We start from the raw sequence: 17834 nt of genomic DNA on the forward strand, positions 1-17834 counted from the left end.
GCACCACAAAAAAATAACATGTTCTATTTTTTTGCGGTGCAGGCGGATTACAGACCTATTCAAGTTGAATCGGTTTCAATCCGTCCCGTCTGCCGCATGGACGTTGCCCGTGCATTGGGGATCGTAAATTGCGAAGGCTATATTACTAGGCTAGAGCCATGATATAGAGCTTTTATGCAGTATAGCTTCACAAAAATGCATGCAAAGAAAGACATGTAATTTTGCATACTATACCATGCTATTTATTTTTGTATTTCATTGTGTGGACTTATACTGTAGAGGATGAAGTGTATAATATATTATTGACATGAAGGAGGCAAATGTGCAGGTATACAGCTGAGTCTACCCACTGAATTGTTAGAGCTTATTATTTGGAGACTTAACTATTACATAGTACATAAATAGATATTTTAACAAAAAATTCATGAAATTACAATTTATATGTAATTTATTCTGTTCTGTATGTATTATGGTGTAACCCTTAAATTTTTTGGTGGTATCGCATTTGCATTAAATTGCATATTTATTACCGCAAGTTTTATAGATTTGCAATAGGGTAGGACTGGCCTACCAAAGTAACAGATGATTTACTGGTAAGTCCAAGCTATGATACCATAATGGGCCCCAAAGACTGCCTTTGGAGCCAGTCATTTGCCAATAAAGGGGATGTCTCACCTCGCTAGGATATGCCCCCAGTGTTTGATAGGTACAGGTCCCACCTTGGGGACCCTCACCTAAATTTAGAACGTTGCTTGCGAAGTGAAGGAGGGTGCATCGCGCATGAGCGGCCTTCTTCCATTAATTCCTATGGGAGGACCGAAATTAGCCAAGCGGCACTGCGCATGTGCGGCCACCAGTTCATTCACTTATATGAGGCTGCCGAAAAATAGCTGAGCCAGTGCTAGGCTATTTTTGGTGCTCCTGTAGAAATAAATGGAAGGAGGCTGCGCATGCGTGTTGCGTCCTCCCTCACTTGAGGGCTCCATTCTAATGATAGGTTCGGGTCCCCAATGTCTGAGGTGAGGGTCTGTTTCATTGATTCAAAGACTATTAAACTTTGTTGATGATACAGGGTTGGGTCTGAAGACTAATTTCCTCTGATAGGCCTAAAGAACCCCAGTCCGACACTGGATTACAGCGCAGCTCTATAATATTTTAAAGCTTGTGACACCTATTCCCTTTTTACCCACTTTTCTGCATGGGCCCTTCAGCATACCAGGTTGTGATCGTTCACTTGTCTGTAATAAAAGGAAAGGATCATATTATCATTAGACTTCTCAACATATTGTATAATCTCCATATGTGATTATTGAGCTCTTTTGATCTCTAGAGACACCTTATACATACCATACACAATGCAATTATAAGCTGGACCATTGCATGTGGCCAGCTCTAGTTACATAATAATCCATAAATCATGCTTCAGCCCTTGCCTTAGGGTACTCATACACGTAGCTGCTTGTGCCACATGACTGAGCCAAACGGCAAAACTGCACACGGTTTTACTTGAATTGCCATGGTTTTTAAATGCAGTTGTTGCCTGTGTTGCTTGTACAGGTGAAGCATATTGGAACTATGTTTCTCATATGTACAAGCCATGTTGTTAAAAACTGAATGACAAAACCTGCAATTTGTTGCAAAACAGCATGCGGTTCTCAGGTGTTTGTGTTAGGCCCACACTTCTATTTACGAGTATACACGTCATAGCATTAAACTGTCACCATGTCTGCAGACATGGTGACAGCGCTGAGACCCCGGCTGTTACACACAGCCAGGGATCTCAGCTTACCGACCCAGGACCAATGAGGGTGGTCCCAGGCCGGCGATCGCTCTGATTGGCTAGTCTGTACATGGTAAGATTTGTGCCTCTTCTGGGTTTTGAACCAGCTCCTGGCTTTGACCTAGAAATACTGTGCAAAATAGTGATCAGATAGTGAACGTTTGAACGGAATTATAGCAATGTTAGTATTGAATGTTATGGATAAAGTGGTGGCCAGTCCCTTTAATTATACTTTTACTTGGACGGAAGTCTCATACTTCTGCATTTCTAACATATTATTTTACTAATTGTACCTGTGAACTCACTGGTTCAACAAGTAAATCAACTGAAAAATGGTTTTACATGACATACAGCGATCACTGGGGACCCCCAGTCTGGAATTCAGGGACCGTTCAGTTGGTGCTATTGGACACACTAGGTAGGCAGTCTCTGTTGGTGACACATTCTTTTAAAGAAATCTAATCCCCAAAGCACCATAATAGATTGCAAGCTTTGTCAGGCAGGTGTTATAGGTCTATTTATCTGTATGCCGTTTATATGTTTAGTTGGGAGCAATGTACTCAGAAGGGAATCACACCCTCCTCCTCTTCGTCTTTCTCCTGATCCCACTTTCCCTTGTCACTTTATCTTACTTAGCCCTCAGTGTTCATGTAACAAACGATGTGCCCTCCAGTGCTGGGAATAAGGGATCTATTGCTAATTATACCCCAGATACTCCGAAGACAGAGGGGATACTTGTAAACTAGACACGAAAAATGGATGCAGGGAAAATGTTTCTAAAAGATTTCTGAAGTCATAGTTCAACCTTTAGCTGCTTCTTGGTCAGCAACACCTTAAATGACTCTAGAGTTCCTTCTCCCTCAAGCAATAAACAAACTATGAGTTTCTGTTAAATGAGAATAAGCATTTTCTGGTCATTTACACACACCTCTAATAATAATTTATTTTCTCTCTTTTTCTCCACCAAATCCCTCATTCTCTCTCCTTCAGCAAACAGTACTCTTCTGGGAGGAGGAGGAGGTAAGTCTGTGTTTGTCTTCTGCTCCCTAGGAGACTCTTTACATTTTCTACATGCAGGTTACAGCAATATACAAGACAAACTGTCAACAGCATTTTCCATCTATGGTTTACGAGGGAAAAATATGTACAGAGCATTTATCCAGGTGCATTAATTCACAGTATAGGCCTCTTATAAATAGAGATATTTTATCCAGATTCTATTATATATTGATGTGAACTGTACTGATGACTGGAGAGGAGATAATTAAAAAAGATTTGCAGAATTATGTCCTGGGGCATGAAACTTGTATTCCACTGACCTTTGTAAGTTCTTTAAAACAGATCTGTCATCATGTTATGCTGCCCTGTTTTAATAAAGAATACTTCAGACTCATGAGAACACTGTTTTAGAGAGAAGAACACGTCCCCTGCCCTCCTCACCAGCAACTAACAGGTTGCCATGTACAACTATTTGATCCAATAGTAGAGTGGGCCTATCCGCATGCTGTCCTGCCCTTAAACATAGTAACATGGGGGTAATTTACTAACTGATATGCGCCAGTTTTCTGGCACATATCTGTCGCAGATTGCAGCACAGATTTTATTTGCGTTGCAATCTGCAACTTTTCTCTGCTTGCAACAAGTCTAAAAAAGTGGCGTGGCGTAGAGGGAAAAGGGGTGGGCCTGTAGGCCCATCTCATTTATCATTTTCTATGCCTGTTTTAGGCATAGAAAATGTTCTAAATCTACACCAACAAGGAACCTGCCAAAGATTTAGACTGGCTGTGGATGCGCTGAAGTTATGTAGAAGCCGGTGCCTCTACAGAACTTCAGCGGATCCTCCGCCAGCGCGGAGGTTATAAAGATATTTCTATTTATGCACTTTTTTTTCTTGTTCCTCACCCTTTTATTCCCATAAGGTATGTATCTCTCCCAATTAGAGTTTAGGATACTTTTAAAAATATTAAATTTTGTATCTGCATTTTTATGTTTGAGGACTTTGTCCCAGTTAGTTTGCCCTATGGCCTCTCTTAGTTGGTCAAATTCAGCTTATTTAAAGTTTGGTATTTTTGTTACTCCCTGAAGAAACACTCTTTTGAATGACAATTAAAAGGTTATTACTTTATGGTCACTATTTCCCAGGTGTCCCCCAACCTGCACGTCTGTTGTTGTTCTGTCAGGTCTATTGGTTCATACTAAGTCCAGTATGGCCGTCCCTCTAGTCGGTTTCTGAAACAGTTGGGAAAGATAATTGTCTTTGGTTATTGCCAATAACCTGTTTCTTTTATGAGATTTACAGCTTTCAGTTTCTCAGTCTATATCTGGGAAGTTCAAGCCCCCAATAATAATGATCTCAATATGATTTGCCGCCTCATCTATTTCCCTTAGTAGTAGATTTTCTGTGGACTCTGGTATATTAGGCTTATCACAAACTCCTATCAGTAATTTATTATTGTTTTTGCCTCCATGTATTTCTACCCACAGTGACTCCACATGTTCATGTTCCTCACCTAGATCTTCCCGGACTGTGGGCTTTAGACAGGACTTTACATAAAGGCAGACCCCTCCCCCTCTCCGGTTTGGCGATCCTTCCTAAACAGACTGTAACCCTGTATGTTAACCTCCAAGTCATAGCTATCATCCAGCCATGTCTCAGTTATTCCCACTATGTCATAGTCCTCCTCACACATCACTAATTCCAGTTCACCAGTTTTATTAGTCAGGCTTCTGGCATTAGTATGCCTACAATTAAGAGGTTTATGTATATTTTTTACCCTACTCCTTTTCTTATGAACTGTTCTAGTCCCTTCTTCCATTCCTCCCCCAGTCCCATTACCTTGCCCCAGGTCTCTGCACTGTCTTCCCCTCCTATAACGTAATTGCCCTCCCCAGTCCCTAGTTTAAACACTCCTCTAACTTTCTAGCCATCTCCACCAAAACAGCTGCACATGAACAGAACGGGATTGTACAATTACATATGTGCTTTAACCCCTTGGCGAACATGTCATATACTATTACATCACAGCGGCAAGTTACTTGGCGCATTTTGACGTAATAATATGTCAGGATGATCAGTTCAGAGGGCCAGCTGTAACTGACAGTTGGGCTCCTGCTGTATCCATTGGCTTTGCTGTAAATGCTGATGCTGGCGGATTAACCCCTTATTTTTCTTGATCAACACTGACCATGGCACATAAAAGTTCTGCCTCTTCATCAGCCCCCCCCCCCCACGCTGCAATGACAGGGGGCCGATGGCTGCCTCACAAAGGCCCGAGGCTGGGTCTCACAGGCACACTGTCAGTGTATTAAACTGACAGTCAATGTAGTACAATACAGTATGTATTGTACTACATTGAAACTGGGATCAGACTCTGAAATGTTGAAGTCCTTGTACTGGGACAAAAATAAAAAGTGAGTAAATAAAAAAAATAAAAAGAGTGTTTCATAAAAAACTAAACAAAGTTTACAATAAAAAAATTCAAGCAATTTTTTTTATAAAAAATAAAATAATTATGATAATACACATGTTAGATACTGCCACGTCTGTAACGAGTGTCTCTATAAAAATATTATACGACCTACAACCCAGGTGAAAGCCGTAAAAAAAATTCTAACTGTGCCAAAACAGCCATTTTTTGGTCACCTTGCCCCCCAAAAATGTAATATTGAATGATCAAAAAATCATAGGTACCTAAAGATGGTAGCAATGAAAATGTAAAATAAATTAGCCCCCATACAAGAGATTTGGCAGAAAAATAAAAAAATACAACAGAAACAAAAAATTGAACAACGGATCCGTGAAAAATGGACTGCAAAAAGCCATACGGTAATGTGCAATAGGCCTTACTATGTGAAACTGAAACAAAAAAGGTGTTGTCGCGTATGTAACAACCTTCTCTATAAAAATAACACATGATCTATCCTATTAGGTTAATGCTGTAAAAAAAAAAAATATGTTTCAGAACAGCCATTTTTTGGTTACCTTTCCTCACAAAAAGCATAATATCGAGAAATCAAAAATCATGTGTATTCCAAAATAGTACCAACAAAACTGTCAGCTTATTACGTCGTTTTTAAAATGGGATCACTTTTTGGGAGTTTCTACTGTAGGGGTGAATCTAGGGGTCCTCAAATGCGACATGGCAACGTAAAATTATCCCAGTGAAATCTGCCCTCTAAAATCCATATGTTCCTTCCCTTCTGCCCCTACTATGTGCCCTGTTTACGACCACGTAAACTCCAGAATCAGGGTAATAAATATTGAGTTTTGATTGGCTGTTATCCCTTGCAGCCCTACAGAAAAAAATTGATAAAAATTGAAAATCTGCCCAAAAAGTAAAATTTTGAAATTTTTCCTTTAATTCTTGTGGAACACCTAAAGGGTTAACAACATTTGCAAACTAATATTTGAATAACTTGAAGGGGTTTTATGGTTTGTTTCTATTATGTCAGCACCACAAAGTGACATCATAACTAAATTAGTCCTTAACCTCTTTAGGACACATGACGTACCAGTACGGCATGTTGTCCCGGTACTTAAAGGGACACTGACAGGCCCAAAAAGCATATTTAGGTATATATATGACAGTACAGGTCATTTAAAGTGTATTAGAATCATCTAAGTATCCCCCCTGTCCACCTTATAAATACAGTAAAAAGAAGTTTTATAACCTGCTTTCATCGTGTTCAATCTGCCCAAGGGGCGGTGTTTGATCTCAACTTGCGCCCAGCCAGCCTCGCCACAACTGCCGTTTGAAGCGCCGCCCAGCTAATCAATATTCACTTCGCTGGGCGGCTACTAGTGTCCCCCGCCATCTTCAGCGCATGCGCCCGGCACCCTCACTGGCTGGGATCGCATCGCGCCTGCGCACAGTCTGATTCCCAGAGGCCTCTGCTTAATGCGCATGCGCCGGGCACAGCAGCGCTTCAGAGTAGCCGCCCAGCGAAGTGAATATTGATTAGCTGGGCGGCGCTTCAAACGGCAGTTGTGGCGAGGCTGGCTGGGCGCAAGTTGAGATCAAACACCGCCCCTTGGGCAGATTGAACACGATGAAAGCAGGTTATAAAACTTCTTTTTACTGTATTTATAAGGTGGACAGGGGGGATACTTAGATGATTCTAATACACTTTATATGACCTGTACTGTCATATATATACCTAAATATGCTTTTTGGGCCTGTCAGTGTCCCTTTAAGGACACATGACGTACCGGTACATCATGTGTATTACCGATCACCGCCGCCCGGCGGGCGATGATTGGAGCAAGGTGCCTGCTCAAATCGTTCAGCAGGAACCTTGGCTAAATCCTGTGATCCCCCGGTGTCGGCGATCGCCGCAAACCGCAGGTCAATTCAGACCTGCGGTTTGCGGCATTTTATGTTGCGGGCGGCGGCGGTGCCATCGGATCCCTATGGGGCTGTAGGGGGGACCCGATGGCATGGAAGGCAGCGCAATGCATTCCTGTGACGTGCCTGTGAGATCCAGCCCCCTGGATCTCACAGGCCGGAAGCTGTATGAGTAATACACATAGTATTACTCATACATGCATTGTAAAGGATTAGACCCCCAAAAGTTGAAGTCCCAAAGTGGGACAAAAAATAAAGTTAAAAAAAGTTTTCCCCCAAAAAATTAAAAGTTTCAAGTAAAAATAAACAAAAACCCCAAATAAAGTTAAAAAAGATTGGTAAAAAATAGGGGGGGGGAGTTGACATATTAGGTATCGCCGCGTCCGAATCGACCGGCTCTATGAACATATCACATGACCTAACCCCTCAGATAAACACCGTAAAAAATAAAAAATAAAAACAGTGCTAAATAAAAAAAATAATTGTCACCTTACATCACAAAAAGTAAAACAGCAAGTGATCAAAAAGGTGTATGCCCACCAAAATAGTATCAATCTAACCATCACCTCATCCCGCAAAAAATGAGCCCCTACGTGAGACAATCGCCGAAAAAATAAAAAAACTATGGCTCAGAATATGGAGACACTAAAACATAATTTGTTTTGTTTTAAAATAGCTGTTATTGTGTAAAACTTACATAAAAAAGTAAACATATTAAGTATCGCCGCGTCCATATTGACCGGCTCTATAAAAATATCACATGACCTAACACTGTAAAAAATTAAAACTGTGCTAAATAAACAATTTTTTGTCACCTTACATCACAAAAATGGTAATAGCAAGCGATCAAAAAGTCATATGCACCCCAAAATAGTTTCAATCAAACCATCATCTTATTCCGCAAAAAATGAGACCCTAGCTAAGATAATCACCCAAAAACTGAATAAACTATGGCTCTCAGAATATGGAGACACTAAAACATTATTTTTTATTTTTTTTTTAAAAATATTATTGTGTAAAACTTACATTTAAAAAAAAAGTATGCATATTAGGTATCACCGCGTCAGTATCAATCGGCTCTTTACAAATATCACATGAGCTAACCCCTCAGATGAACACCATAAAAAATAAAACTGGGCTAAATAAACCATTTATTTTCACCTTACATCACAAAAAGTGTAATAGCAAGCGATCAAAAAGACATATGTCCCCCAAGATAGTGCCAATCAAACCGTCATCTCATCCCGCAAAAAATGAGACCCTACCTAAAATAATTGCCCAAAAACTGAAAAAACTATGGCTCTCAGAATATGGAGACACTAAAACATGATTATTTTTTGTTTCAAAACTGAAATCATTGTGTAAAACTTACATAAATAAAAAGTATACATATTAGGTATCGCCGCGTCCAAACCAAAAATCATATGTACCCTAAAATAGTACCAACAAAACTGCCACCCTATCCCATAGTTTCTAAAATTGGGTCACTTTTTTGGAGTTTCTACTCTAGGGGTGCATCAGGGGGGCTTCAAATGGGACATGGTGTAAAAAAAAACGTACGGCATTCCTTTCCTTCTGCGCCCTGCCGTGTGCCCGTACAGCGGTTTACTACCACATATGGGGTATTTCTGTAAACTAAAGAATCAGAGTCATAAATATTGAGTTTTGTTTGGCTGTTAACCCTTGCTTTGTAACTGGAAAAAAATTATTAAAATTGAAAATCTGCCAAAAAAGTGAAATTTTGAAATTGTATCTCTATTTTCCATTAATTCTTGTGGAACACCTAAAGGGTTAAAGTTTGTAAAATCAGTTTTGAATACCTTGAGGGGTGTAGTTTCTAGAATTGGGTCATTTTTGGGTGGTTTCTATTATGCAAGCCTCACTAAGTGACTTTAGACCTGAACTGGTCCTTGAAAAGTGGGTTTTTGAAAATTTCTGAAAAATTTCAAGATTTGCTTCTAAACTTCTAAGCCTTGTAACATCCCCAATAAATAAAATGTAATTCCCAAAATGATCCAAACATGAAGTAGACATATGAGGAATGTAAAGTAATAACTATTTTGGAGGTATTACTATGTATTATAGAAGTAGAGAAATTGAAACTTGGAAATTTGGTATTTTTTACACATTTTTGGTAAATTTGGTATTTTTTTATAAATAAAAATTTATATTTTTTACTTCATTTTTCCAGTGTCATGAAGTACAATATGTGACGAAAAAACAATCTCAGAATGGCCTGGATAAGTCAAAGCGTTTAAAAGTTGTCACCACTTAAATTGACACTGGTCAGATTTGCAAAAAATGGCCTGGTCCTTAAGGTAAAAATGAGCCCGGTCCCTAAGGGGTTAAAGTGGGTTTTGGAAATTTTGTTAAAAACTTAAAAAATTGCATCTAAAATTCTAATCCATCTAACATGCAAAGAAATTAAAATGACAATAAAAAAATTATGCCAGCATAAGGTAGACATGGGAAATGTAATGTGTCAGGAATATGAATTATCGTTTAATGGCAGCCATGATTTTCATTTAATTCACCTTGGGCAGTGTACATGCAAAATAAGTTCTCACTTCAACCTTCGGCTTGTCAGATAGCAAAGGTAGTGAACTCCACAGGGATCCTGGCTTCAAGCAAGCCACTTGTTTACAAATTCACATGACCTCCAGTCAGCCAGGAACCCAGCTAATCAAACAGAAAAAGCACCCCTGCAGGGGGTCTAAGCCTTTCCCCTGTTCAATCAAATTTAGCAGACAGCATGGAACCGGAGATTTATAAGGAATTATGAATCGCCCGGCCATTACAGGCGCAAATAGGATACATATTTGTGTCCCGGTGGCCGCGATGAACAGTCCCATGGTCATGGTTTGGTGGTGGGATGCCAGAGAAGGGAGATATACATAGCTCCCCACAGACACTAAATAATGGTAGCATGCTTGGACTCGACTTCTAGCCGGAAACCCAGACGGGTCTGTTGGTCCCAGAACCATAAGGTGTGTGTTTGTGCATCAGGTTGCAGTCTGTGTCAGTGATCATCAGTTGTTATGACGGCCAGTATCACAAGGAGCAAGGCTAAGGAGATTGCCAAGGCTATGAGGGGTAGCGGGGACGACGCAGTCCAGATAGGGGGCCGAGAGGAGGTGGAAGTCGACTTTATTCAAGGCGAGTTGGAGCACAGCCAGTTGCCGTCAGTGGGGTCCGCACTCCACCTGCCCATCCCCCCAGCCAGGCATGCTCGGCTGCTCTCCTACAGGCTGCCCTGAACCATTTCCAGGATGGAGACCAGGCTTCCTACGGGATCCTCATGGCAGCTGCAGAGCGTCATGAGCAAGCAGAGGCTGCAGAGCATGAGCACCAGCTGCAAGTTCTCCTGCTCCAACTCCAGCAGCCCTCCCCAGCCTGAGGTAAGACTCCAGAGATCCGGATTCCAAAATTGCAGGCGGAGGACTTACCCCTGCTGGACAAAGATGGGGACCTGGACACCTTTTTGTTGGCATTTGAGATGGTCTGCCATCAGTACCAGCTGCCGGAGGACTAGTGGGTCAGATTCCTCATGCCACGTCTCAGGGGAAAAGCCCTTGAAATCTTTGGGTACCTGCCCAGCGAGACCATCCTGAGCTATGAGGACATCAAGCAGGCTCTGGTCCGGCAGTACAATTCGACCCTTGAGACATACCGTAAAAAACTCTGTAGTTTGCAGAGGGGTTCTCCCCAGAGCTGGGCCGATCACATGCGGGCCTTTCTGAGAACGGTCGACCAATGGACCACAGAATTGGAGCTCACCATTGTCCAGCAGCTGAAGGAGCTCATCGCCAAAGAGCAGTTCTTGTGAAATTGCCCGGAGGACCTACAGCAGTGCCTCTGCGACAGGAAGTCAAAGGGGGCCTCCACAACAGCAACCTTGGCCGATGAATACACCAACAACAGGACTTCAGAAACCCGTCGGCTGGAGAGGGGGTAAGATGCACGCTGCACCTGCTACCCCTGCCCCTAGGCCCAAGTGGGCACCTGCCCCAGCTTCACTTTCCACGTCGGTGGGGGAACCCCGACTTTGCCACCTGTGTAAGCAGCCAGGACACTTTTAAGTCATGTGTCCCCTAGCGCCGGAGGGACCCGTCCCAGTCATCAACCCGGAAACCGTCCACTGTGTTGTGTGTGGGGGTGGTGGGAGGTCCCTTGCCAATTTTCTACCGGTCACCATGGGCCAGGCCATGGCCATGGGACTTAGAGACATCGGCGCTTAGATGACTCTGGTACGGCCTGAACTGGTGGCACCCCATGATTTACTGCCGGGGAGATCCCTTACAGTCTCCAGGATTGGAGAAGTAGAACCGGCGTTGCCCGTTGCCAAGGTCTATTTGGACTGGGGCACCGGTCGAGGAGTAAGGGAGGTGGGGTATCCTCAAATGTCCCTGCCAGTGTTTTGCTTGGGACGGACCTGGGGCGACTTGTGTCTAAGTAATTGGCCGCTGACACCCCGAGGTCCGATGCCCCAGAATGTGATGTCATGTCCACCCCTGTTGATACTGTTATTGTTCATAACATGCCTGTTGATGGGGATGTGGGGGTGGGGGATGTAATGTGTGCCTCTCCCCTCAGTGGGGAGGGGGTCATTCATGCCAACTGTGCTGAAGCCCCAGGGTGTGGCCAGCAAGCATGCTGGAACCTGTTGTCCTCAGTTGTGGCTACTGAGGGGACATGCAGGGGGCAGACAGCTGCGGGGGAGGAGGATGCAAATGAGGGCTGTCCCAGGAGAAGTAGGGCTCCCAGGTAAAGCCTTAGTGCAGGGTTCCTCCACAACTGGGATGTCAGAGGGCCAGGTTAGTCTGTCTGGACTGGCGACTTGGTCAGAAGCCGAGGGGAAGCAGGCACAGGGAGAGTGCCGCAGGGAGAGTGCTGGGGCCCTAGGGGCCCCTCAGGGGTGTGATCTCTTTCCCCCTTCCGACCAAGTAGCTGTCGAATCAGATGGAGGCCAGGAGACCATGACGTATAATGGAGTTTTTGTGGATTGCGCATGAGATTCCAATGGCCAGATACCAAGGGACCACTAAGTCAGAGGCCTAGACAGGAGACGTAGCCACCCCTGGGGTGTCGGTCATCGAGTGTGTCGTGCGCTTCCAGGAAAAGGTGCAGGCCTTGTCGCGGTTGGTGCATGACAGTATGGGGCAGGCCCAGACCGACCAGGCGCGGGGGTATGACCAGATGGCTTGTGAGAGGACCCACCAGATGGGTCAGCAAGTGTGGATCATGGTTCTCGTACCACCAGCGGCTCAATGCCAGGAAGTACCTGGTCACCCTGGACCACGCCCGGGGAATGCAGGAGGCCTTCCCCGTGAACCTGATGCAGGCGCATCATGAGCAGGAGGCAGGTGGCCTCCCGGAATGCCGCCCCTTCAGGGAAATGTTCACCAAAACGCCCAGAAGGAGGCGTCCACCGAAGTTCCGTTGGGCATGGAGTATGCCACTGCCACTTCTAAGAGGATGGTCAAGCTGCTTAAGGGACCCGAAGGGTATGCAGCCGCGTACCTGGAGGTCATTGCCGTTTTCAGTCCTGCATGGGAGGATCCTGAGAGCATCTGGCGCAGATGCTCGGGCAGATCTGCCAGGCTTGACCTTTACACCAAAGAAGTGCCAGTTGGGCATAAGCGAGGGGCCCCGGGAGGGCGGGGAAGCTTCGGAACCGGAGCATGGGAAAGTGGAACCAGGTGATGTCCTTCCTGGGCACCGCCATATACTATAGGGGGTTTGCGACCCGGAAGAAGCTGCCCTCTGCAGTCGATTGGACAAACGTCAGCGAGACGGCCTTCCCGGCGCTGAAGGACACCCTTTCCAGCTTCCCGGTACCACAAGCAGCCGACTTCACGCTGTTGTCTATAGTACCGACTAATGCCAGTAATTGTGGCCTCAGTGTCATGCTCAGTCCGGGTGACTCCATTTGTCAGGAACGAATGTGAGGTGGGTACACTGGAGCCTGGCGCTCCAGCCTTACCACTTTGCCATTTGCCACCAAAGAGGGTGCGGATGGGCACACAGTGAAACACAGGAATGTGCTTCCCCTAGCACCATCTAAAAGGGGGAGGTGTCAGGAATATGGATTATCGTTTGATGGCAGCCATGATTTTCATTTAATTCACCTTGGTCAGTGTACATGAAAAATATGTTCTCACTTCAACCCTCAGCTTGTCAGATAGCAGAGGTAGTGAACTCCACAGGGGTCCTGGCTTCAAGCAAGCTTCTTGTGTACAAATTTACACGTCCTCCAGTCAGGAACCCAGTTAATCAAACAGGAAAAGCGTCCCTGCAGGGGGTGTAAGACATTCCCCAGTTCAATGAAATCTAGCAGACAGCATGGAACCGGCAATTTATAAGTAATTATGAATCGCCCGGCCATCACAGGCGCAAGCCGGATACATATTTGTGTCCCGGTGGCTACGATGAACAGGCCCATGGTCATGGTTTGGTGGTGGGATGCCATGGAAGGGAGATATACATATCTCCCCACAGACACTAAATAATGGTACCAGAGGGCGTGGCCAGCAGCAGAGCGGTGCGGACGTCTTTCTCCTTTTCTCCTGGGCTATACCCTAAATTTTACACATTACGGCCTACCTAGACCCGTCTGATTCCTCAACTAGACCCAGGCTCCATCCCGGACCTGACCAGTATCAGCTGACTGGGTCCCGATTCCGAGGCGTCCGGGTCGCAGCTCCACTTACTTGCAGCCTAGCAGTGCAGTCGCAGTTTGCGGAGCCGTTCCGTGCGGCAGAACTGCCGCAGAGGAGGGCTGCATTGGTCGGTGTGAGTGCCTCATCTGCTTTTCTCACAGGGCTACCTCTGTCTAGCCCGCCGACTATGTCACCGAAGCCCGCATCACCTGAGGAGTCGCCTTCCTTCTGGCCGCATGCAGCCTTTCATAGCTGTCAGGCAGACCTGGTCGCAGTGAGTACCTGGGATGTTCCATCCAGTGTGCACTCAGAGATCCTGGGCACTTTCTCATCCTTTAATCGGTGGCTTGTGGCCGGATTCCAGCTCGACTTTCTCCTCACACCCTACCTCCGGCCTTTTGTGAACATTACATTTTGAGGTCATCGGCCTAATTTTTCATGTTGGCATCACCCTCTGTTGGAGGTTGAGACTAATCCTGACTAGAGAGGCGCAACAGCCTGTTTTTGTGATATTCTGATGCTCCTGAGGTAGTGGAGCACATCTATGGCTGAGTGAGATAGCTGCTGCAGGGCTCCCCGCTGTCTCCTCGTCTTTATCTACTTGCAAGAGATGCTCCTGGTACGGGGTTCATGATGGTCAGAAAGGGGAGAACCTATTCCACGCCAGCACCCCTGAAACGGGACACAGGATCCTTCGCCCAATTCTTTGTATCTGCTTAAAAAAAACAAGTGGACACTGCTGCAGATAATGCCAATTGTCTGAAATCAAGAGAGACTGCTATGGCACACAGTCCTAACCATTTGCAGCTTACTGATAACCAGCCAAGAGTCCAGGGCAATGCGACTCCTCCAAGCTCTTATGCAGAGGCAGCGGCCAGCCCCTTGTCAGCTGTCACTTCGTCACCTGATTTATCTAGATATGCCACTAAGTCACCTGGCTCTTCCTCTAACCATGGAGATCAGCGGGCGCCGATTCCCAGTCCAACCACGGGGATCCCTACTAGACACAGTGATGATGATTGGGACTGGAAAACCCACTTAAAAGCTCTACCAACGAAAGTTGAGGAAGACGCGCTTTCACCAGATTTGAGACCTCACACAAACAGGATATAGCAGCTCTCCAACGAGATCGCAAGCAAGTGGGCCATAGAGTGGTGGAGATGGAGGAATCCGATAAACAAGTTGTTTCAGCTCTGGAGGCTCACCGCCAGATCATACAAGCACATTCCGAGCAGAACCAGGACATCATGAACCATCTCGATGATATCGAAAATAGGAATCGTCGGAACAACCTCCGCATTAGAGGGCTTTCCGAATCTATTCCCCCACAAGACCTAGACCACTGGGCGCAAGATGTCTTCAGTAAGCTATTGAATAGAGGTCCAGCCCGCCGATCGAAATTGACAGAATTCACTGAGTGCTAGGGCGTAGCCGAGTGATCCCTCCCATCCACGAGATGTTATTTGTAGGATGCATTTCTACAAAGAGAAAGAAGCTATTCTCAAAGCAGCAAGAAATATGGACTCTAACACATCTAATGTCCCCGATGTCCAGATCCTACCAGATCTTGCACGACAAACCTTACTGCAAAGGCACCTCTCTGTGTGCTAGATATAGGCCCTTCTCCTTGTTAAATGTAGACCTAAACATTTTTGCAAAGCTTTTAGCCCTTAGGCTTCATCCTCATATCTCGGGCTGTGTCCATAGAGACCAAGTGGGTTTTGTCCCGGGTAGGGAAGATCTTGACAATACTTTAAAAATCCATTGGTTTGATAGCCAGGGCGCGCATATCGAAGGCCCCTCTGTGTCTTCTTTCAGTAGACGCAGAGAAGGCCTTTGATAGGGTTAATTGGCAAGTCCTTAAAGCTACACTGATACATCTAGGGTTGGGAACCAAAACGATCCAAAGAATTATGGCTCTGTATTCCACTCCATCGGCGAAGGTACGTGTCAATGGCATCTTGTCAGATCCCTTCTCTATTCGCAACGGCACATGCCAAGGATGCCCCCTATTGCCATTTTTGTATATCCTAGTCATGGAATCCTTGGCGAATGCTTTGCGAGCTAATCAATCCATTCAAGTTATGGTTATAGGTGATTTTGAACACAAATTGTCCCTATTTGCCGATGATCTTCTTATATATTTAACCTCTCCCAGAGTCGGTCTCCCCTTAGTTTTGAACGAGTTTAAGGTATTTGGCCGTCTCAGTAACTTCAAGGTGAACACCTATAAATCGAAAATCCTAAACATTACTCTTCCCAACAGATTAACTCATCTAAAGGACTCCTTTCAGTTCAGTTGGGTCTCACAATACGTTAAATACTTGGGAATTAACTTACCTGCCAATACGAACATGTCTTTAAATTTAATTTTCCTCCGTTGATCAAAACTATTGAATCCAGCCTCCATAAATGGGAGTCCCTACAATTATCTTGGTTTGGTAGAATCAATACCCTAAAAATGTATATTCTCCCTAGACTCTTGTATTTATTTCAAACAATTCCATGCCAGATTCCCGTCTCATTTTTTATCCGCCTTAGAAGAGTCACCACGTGATTTGTTTGGAAGGGCATGAGACCAAGACTTAGTTATGATCTGCTGACACGCTCTAGGTCCTCAGGGGGAGCAGGCCTACCAGATTTTCTTACTTATTACAGGGCATCTATCACAAACTGCTTCCTTGACCTGGTTCATAACTCTGCCTTGAAGCTCTGGGTGGAAATTGAAAGATGTGTCTCCTCACTTAGTGCCCGGATTCTTTTGGCTTCCGGCAGATTCACGTAGCCAGATCCCACATTTACATTTATTTCCACTGAGGTCCTCCTTAGCCATACTATGGGATAGATTTGCTCCCAAGTTAAAATTGGTCTCAAGGCCTGGACCTCTCACGGTATTAAATGGGCATCCGGAACTTCCGGACTCCCTTAAAAATCTGCCGAGCTTCGCAACCTCAGCTGTACACTCGATTACTGTCAAAAATCTTCAAGGCGACAGGGGCTTGCTCCCCCTGAATGATTTGTCTCACCTACTCCCAAACACGCCAAGTAGATGATTTCTTTATTTTCAGCTATGAAATTTCATATGGTCCTTGACACCTGGGTCTCAGTCTAATACACGACTGACCCCATTTGAGAAATTATGTGTTTCTGAGTCAGCCCCAGGTCATGCGGTCTCCTTGATTTATAGTATGAATAATGATGGAGAGATTGAGGATAAAAATCATGGGATACACCCCAAGGGTCTAAAATTGGCTAGGGCTTGGGAGGAAGAGTTAGGAGTTACAATTTCCCCAGATCAGTGGAAAAGATCTTTATTATTCACACATAAGTCCTCCATATCAATTGGCCTCCAAGAGCTTAATTACAAAAGCTGGACCAGGTGGTATAGGACTTTGTTAAAACTGCATAAATTCTACCCATCAGTACCGAATATCTGCTGGCGATGCCAAAGGGATGTGGGTACAATGGCACATATATGGTGGGATTGCCCTGGAGTGGCTCCTCTGTGGAAAGATGTTTTCTCTCTATATAATCATCTTTACCGGACTACTATATCGCCACCGTCTCCTCTGATAGCATTGCTCTCCGTTTTCCTTGGGCGAATAAAACATGTTAAGAAGAGTATCCTAAGATTTTTTTATACTTGCCATGAGGCAGATTATTCCCCGTAGGTGGAAGTCAACGGAGAGCCTGCAGAGGATTACTTGGGCAACTGCTCTGGATGCCCTGGCACGCCTAGAGAAGTGCTGACTCAAGTTTATCTGGCCCAGTCTATACAGTAACATGGGAGTCTTGGCTCCAATTCTGAACCTCCCCACGCTTCTCAGCTTGGTGGAGAGACGGATCTCTTTCTTGATCCTTTAAGCTCTCTAGACATTATCATCTTGGATATGGTATATCTTGTCTCCACGTATTCTCCCGGTATCCTTGTTTCTTACCTAGTGTCTCTGTCTTGTCTCCCCTTCTGTTCTTCCTGTTTTCTTACTCCTATATTTTCTTTATTATAATTTTTTTAGTTCTCCTTATTATAACTATATTCTCAGATGTTTC

General features: G+C 44.7%; 1 protein-coding gene across 1 annotated transcript in view; it reads left to right on the forward strand.

Moving 5' to 3' along the window:
• MACROD1 (mono-ADP ribosylhydrolase 1) overlaps window positions 1-17834 on the forward strand; it is a 1160748-nt gene that overhangs the window by 886922 nt on the left and 255992 nt on the right. Inside the window, exon 4 of the mRNA XM_044270759.1 lies at window positions 2771-2800. Coding sequence (XP_044126694.1) covers window positions 2771-2800 — 30 coding nt within the window. The remainder of the gene's footprint in view (window positions 1-2770; window positions 2801-17834) is intronic.

This window comes from Bufo gargarizans, chromosome 10 (assembly GCF_014858855.1).
Source record: "Bufo gargarizans isolate SCDJY-AF-19 chromosome 10, ASM1485885v1, whole genome shotgun sequence".
Taxonomy (NCBI): domain Eukaryota; kingdom Metazoa; phylum Chordata; class Amphibia; order Anura; family Bufonidae; genus Bufo; species Bufo gargarizans.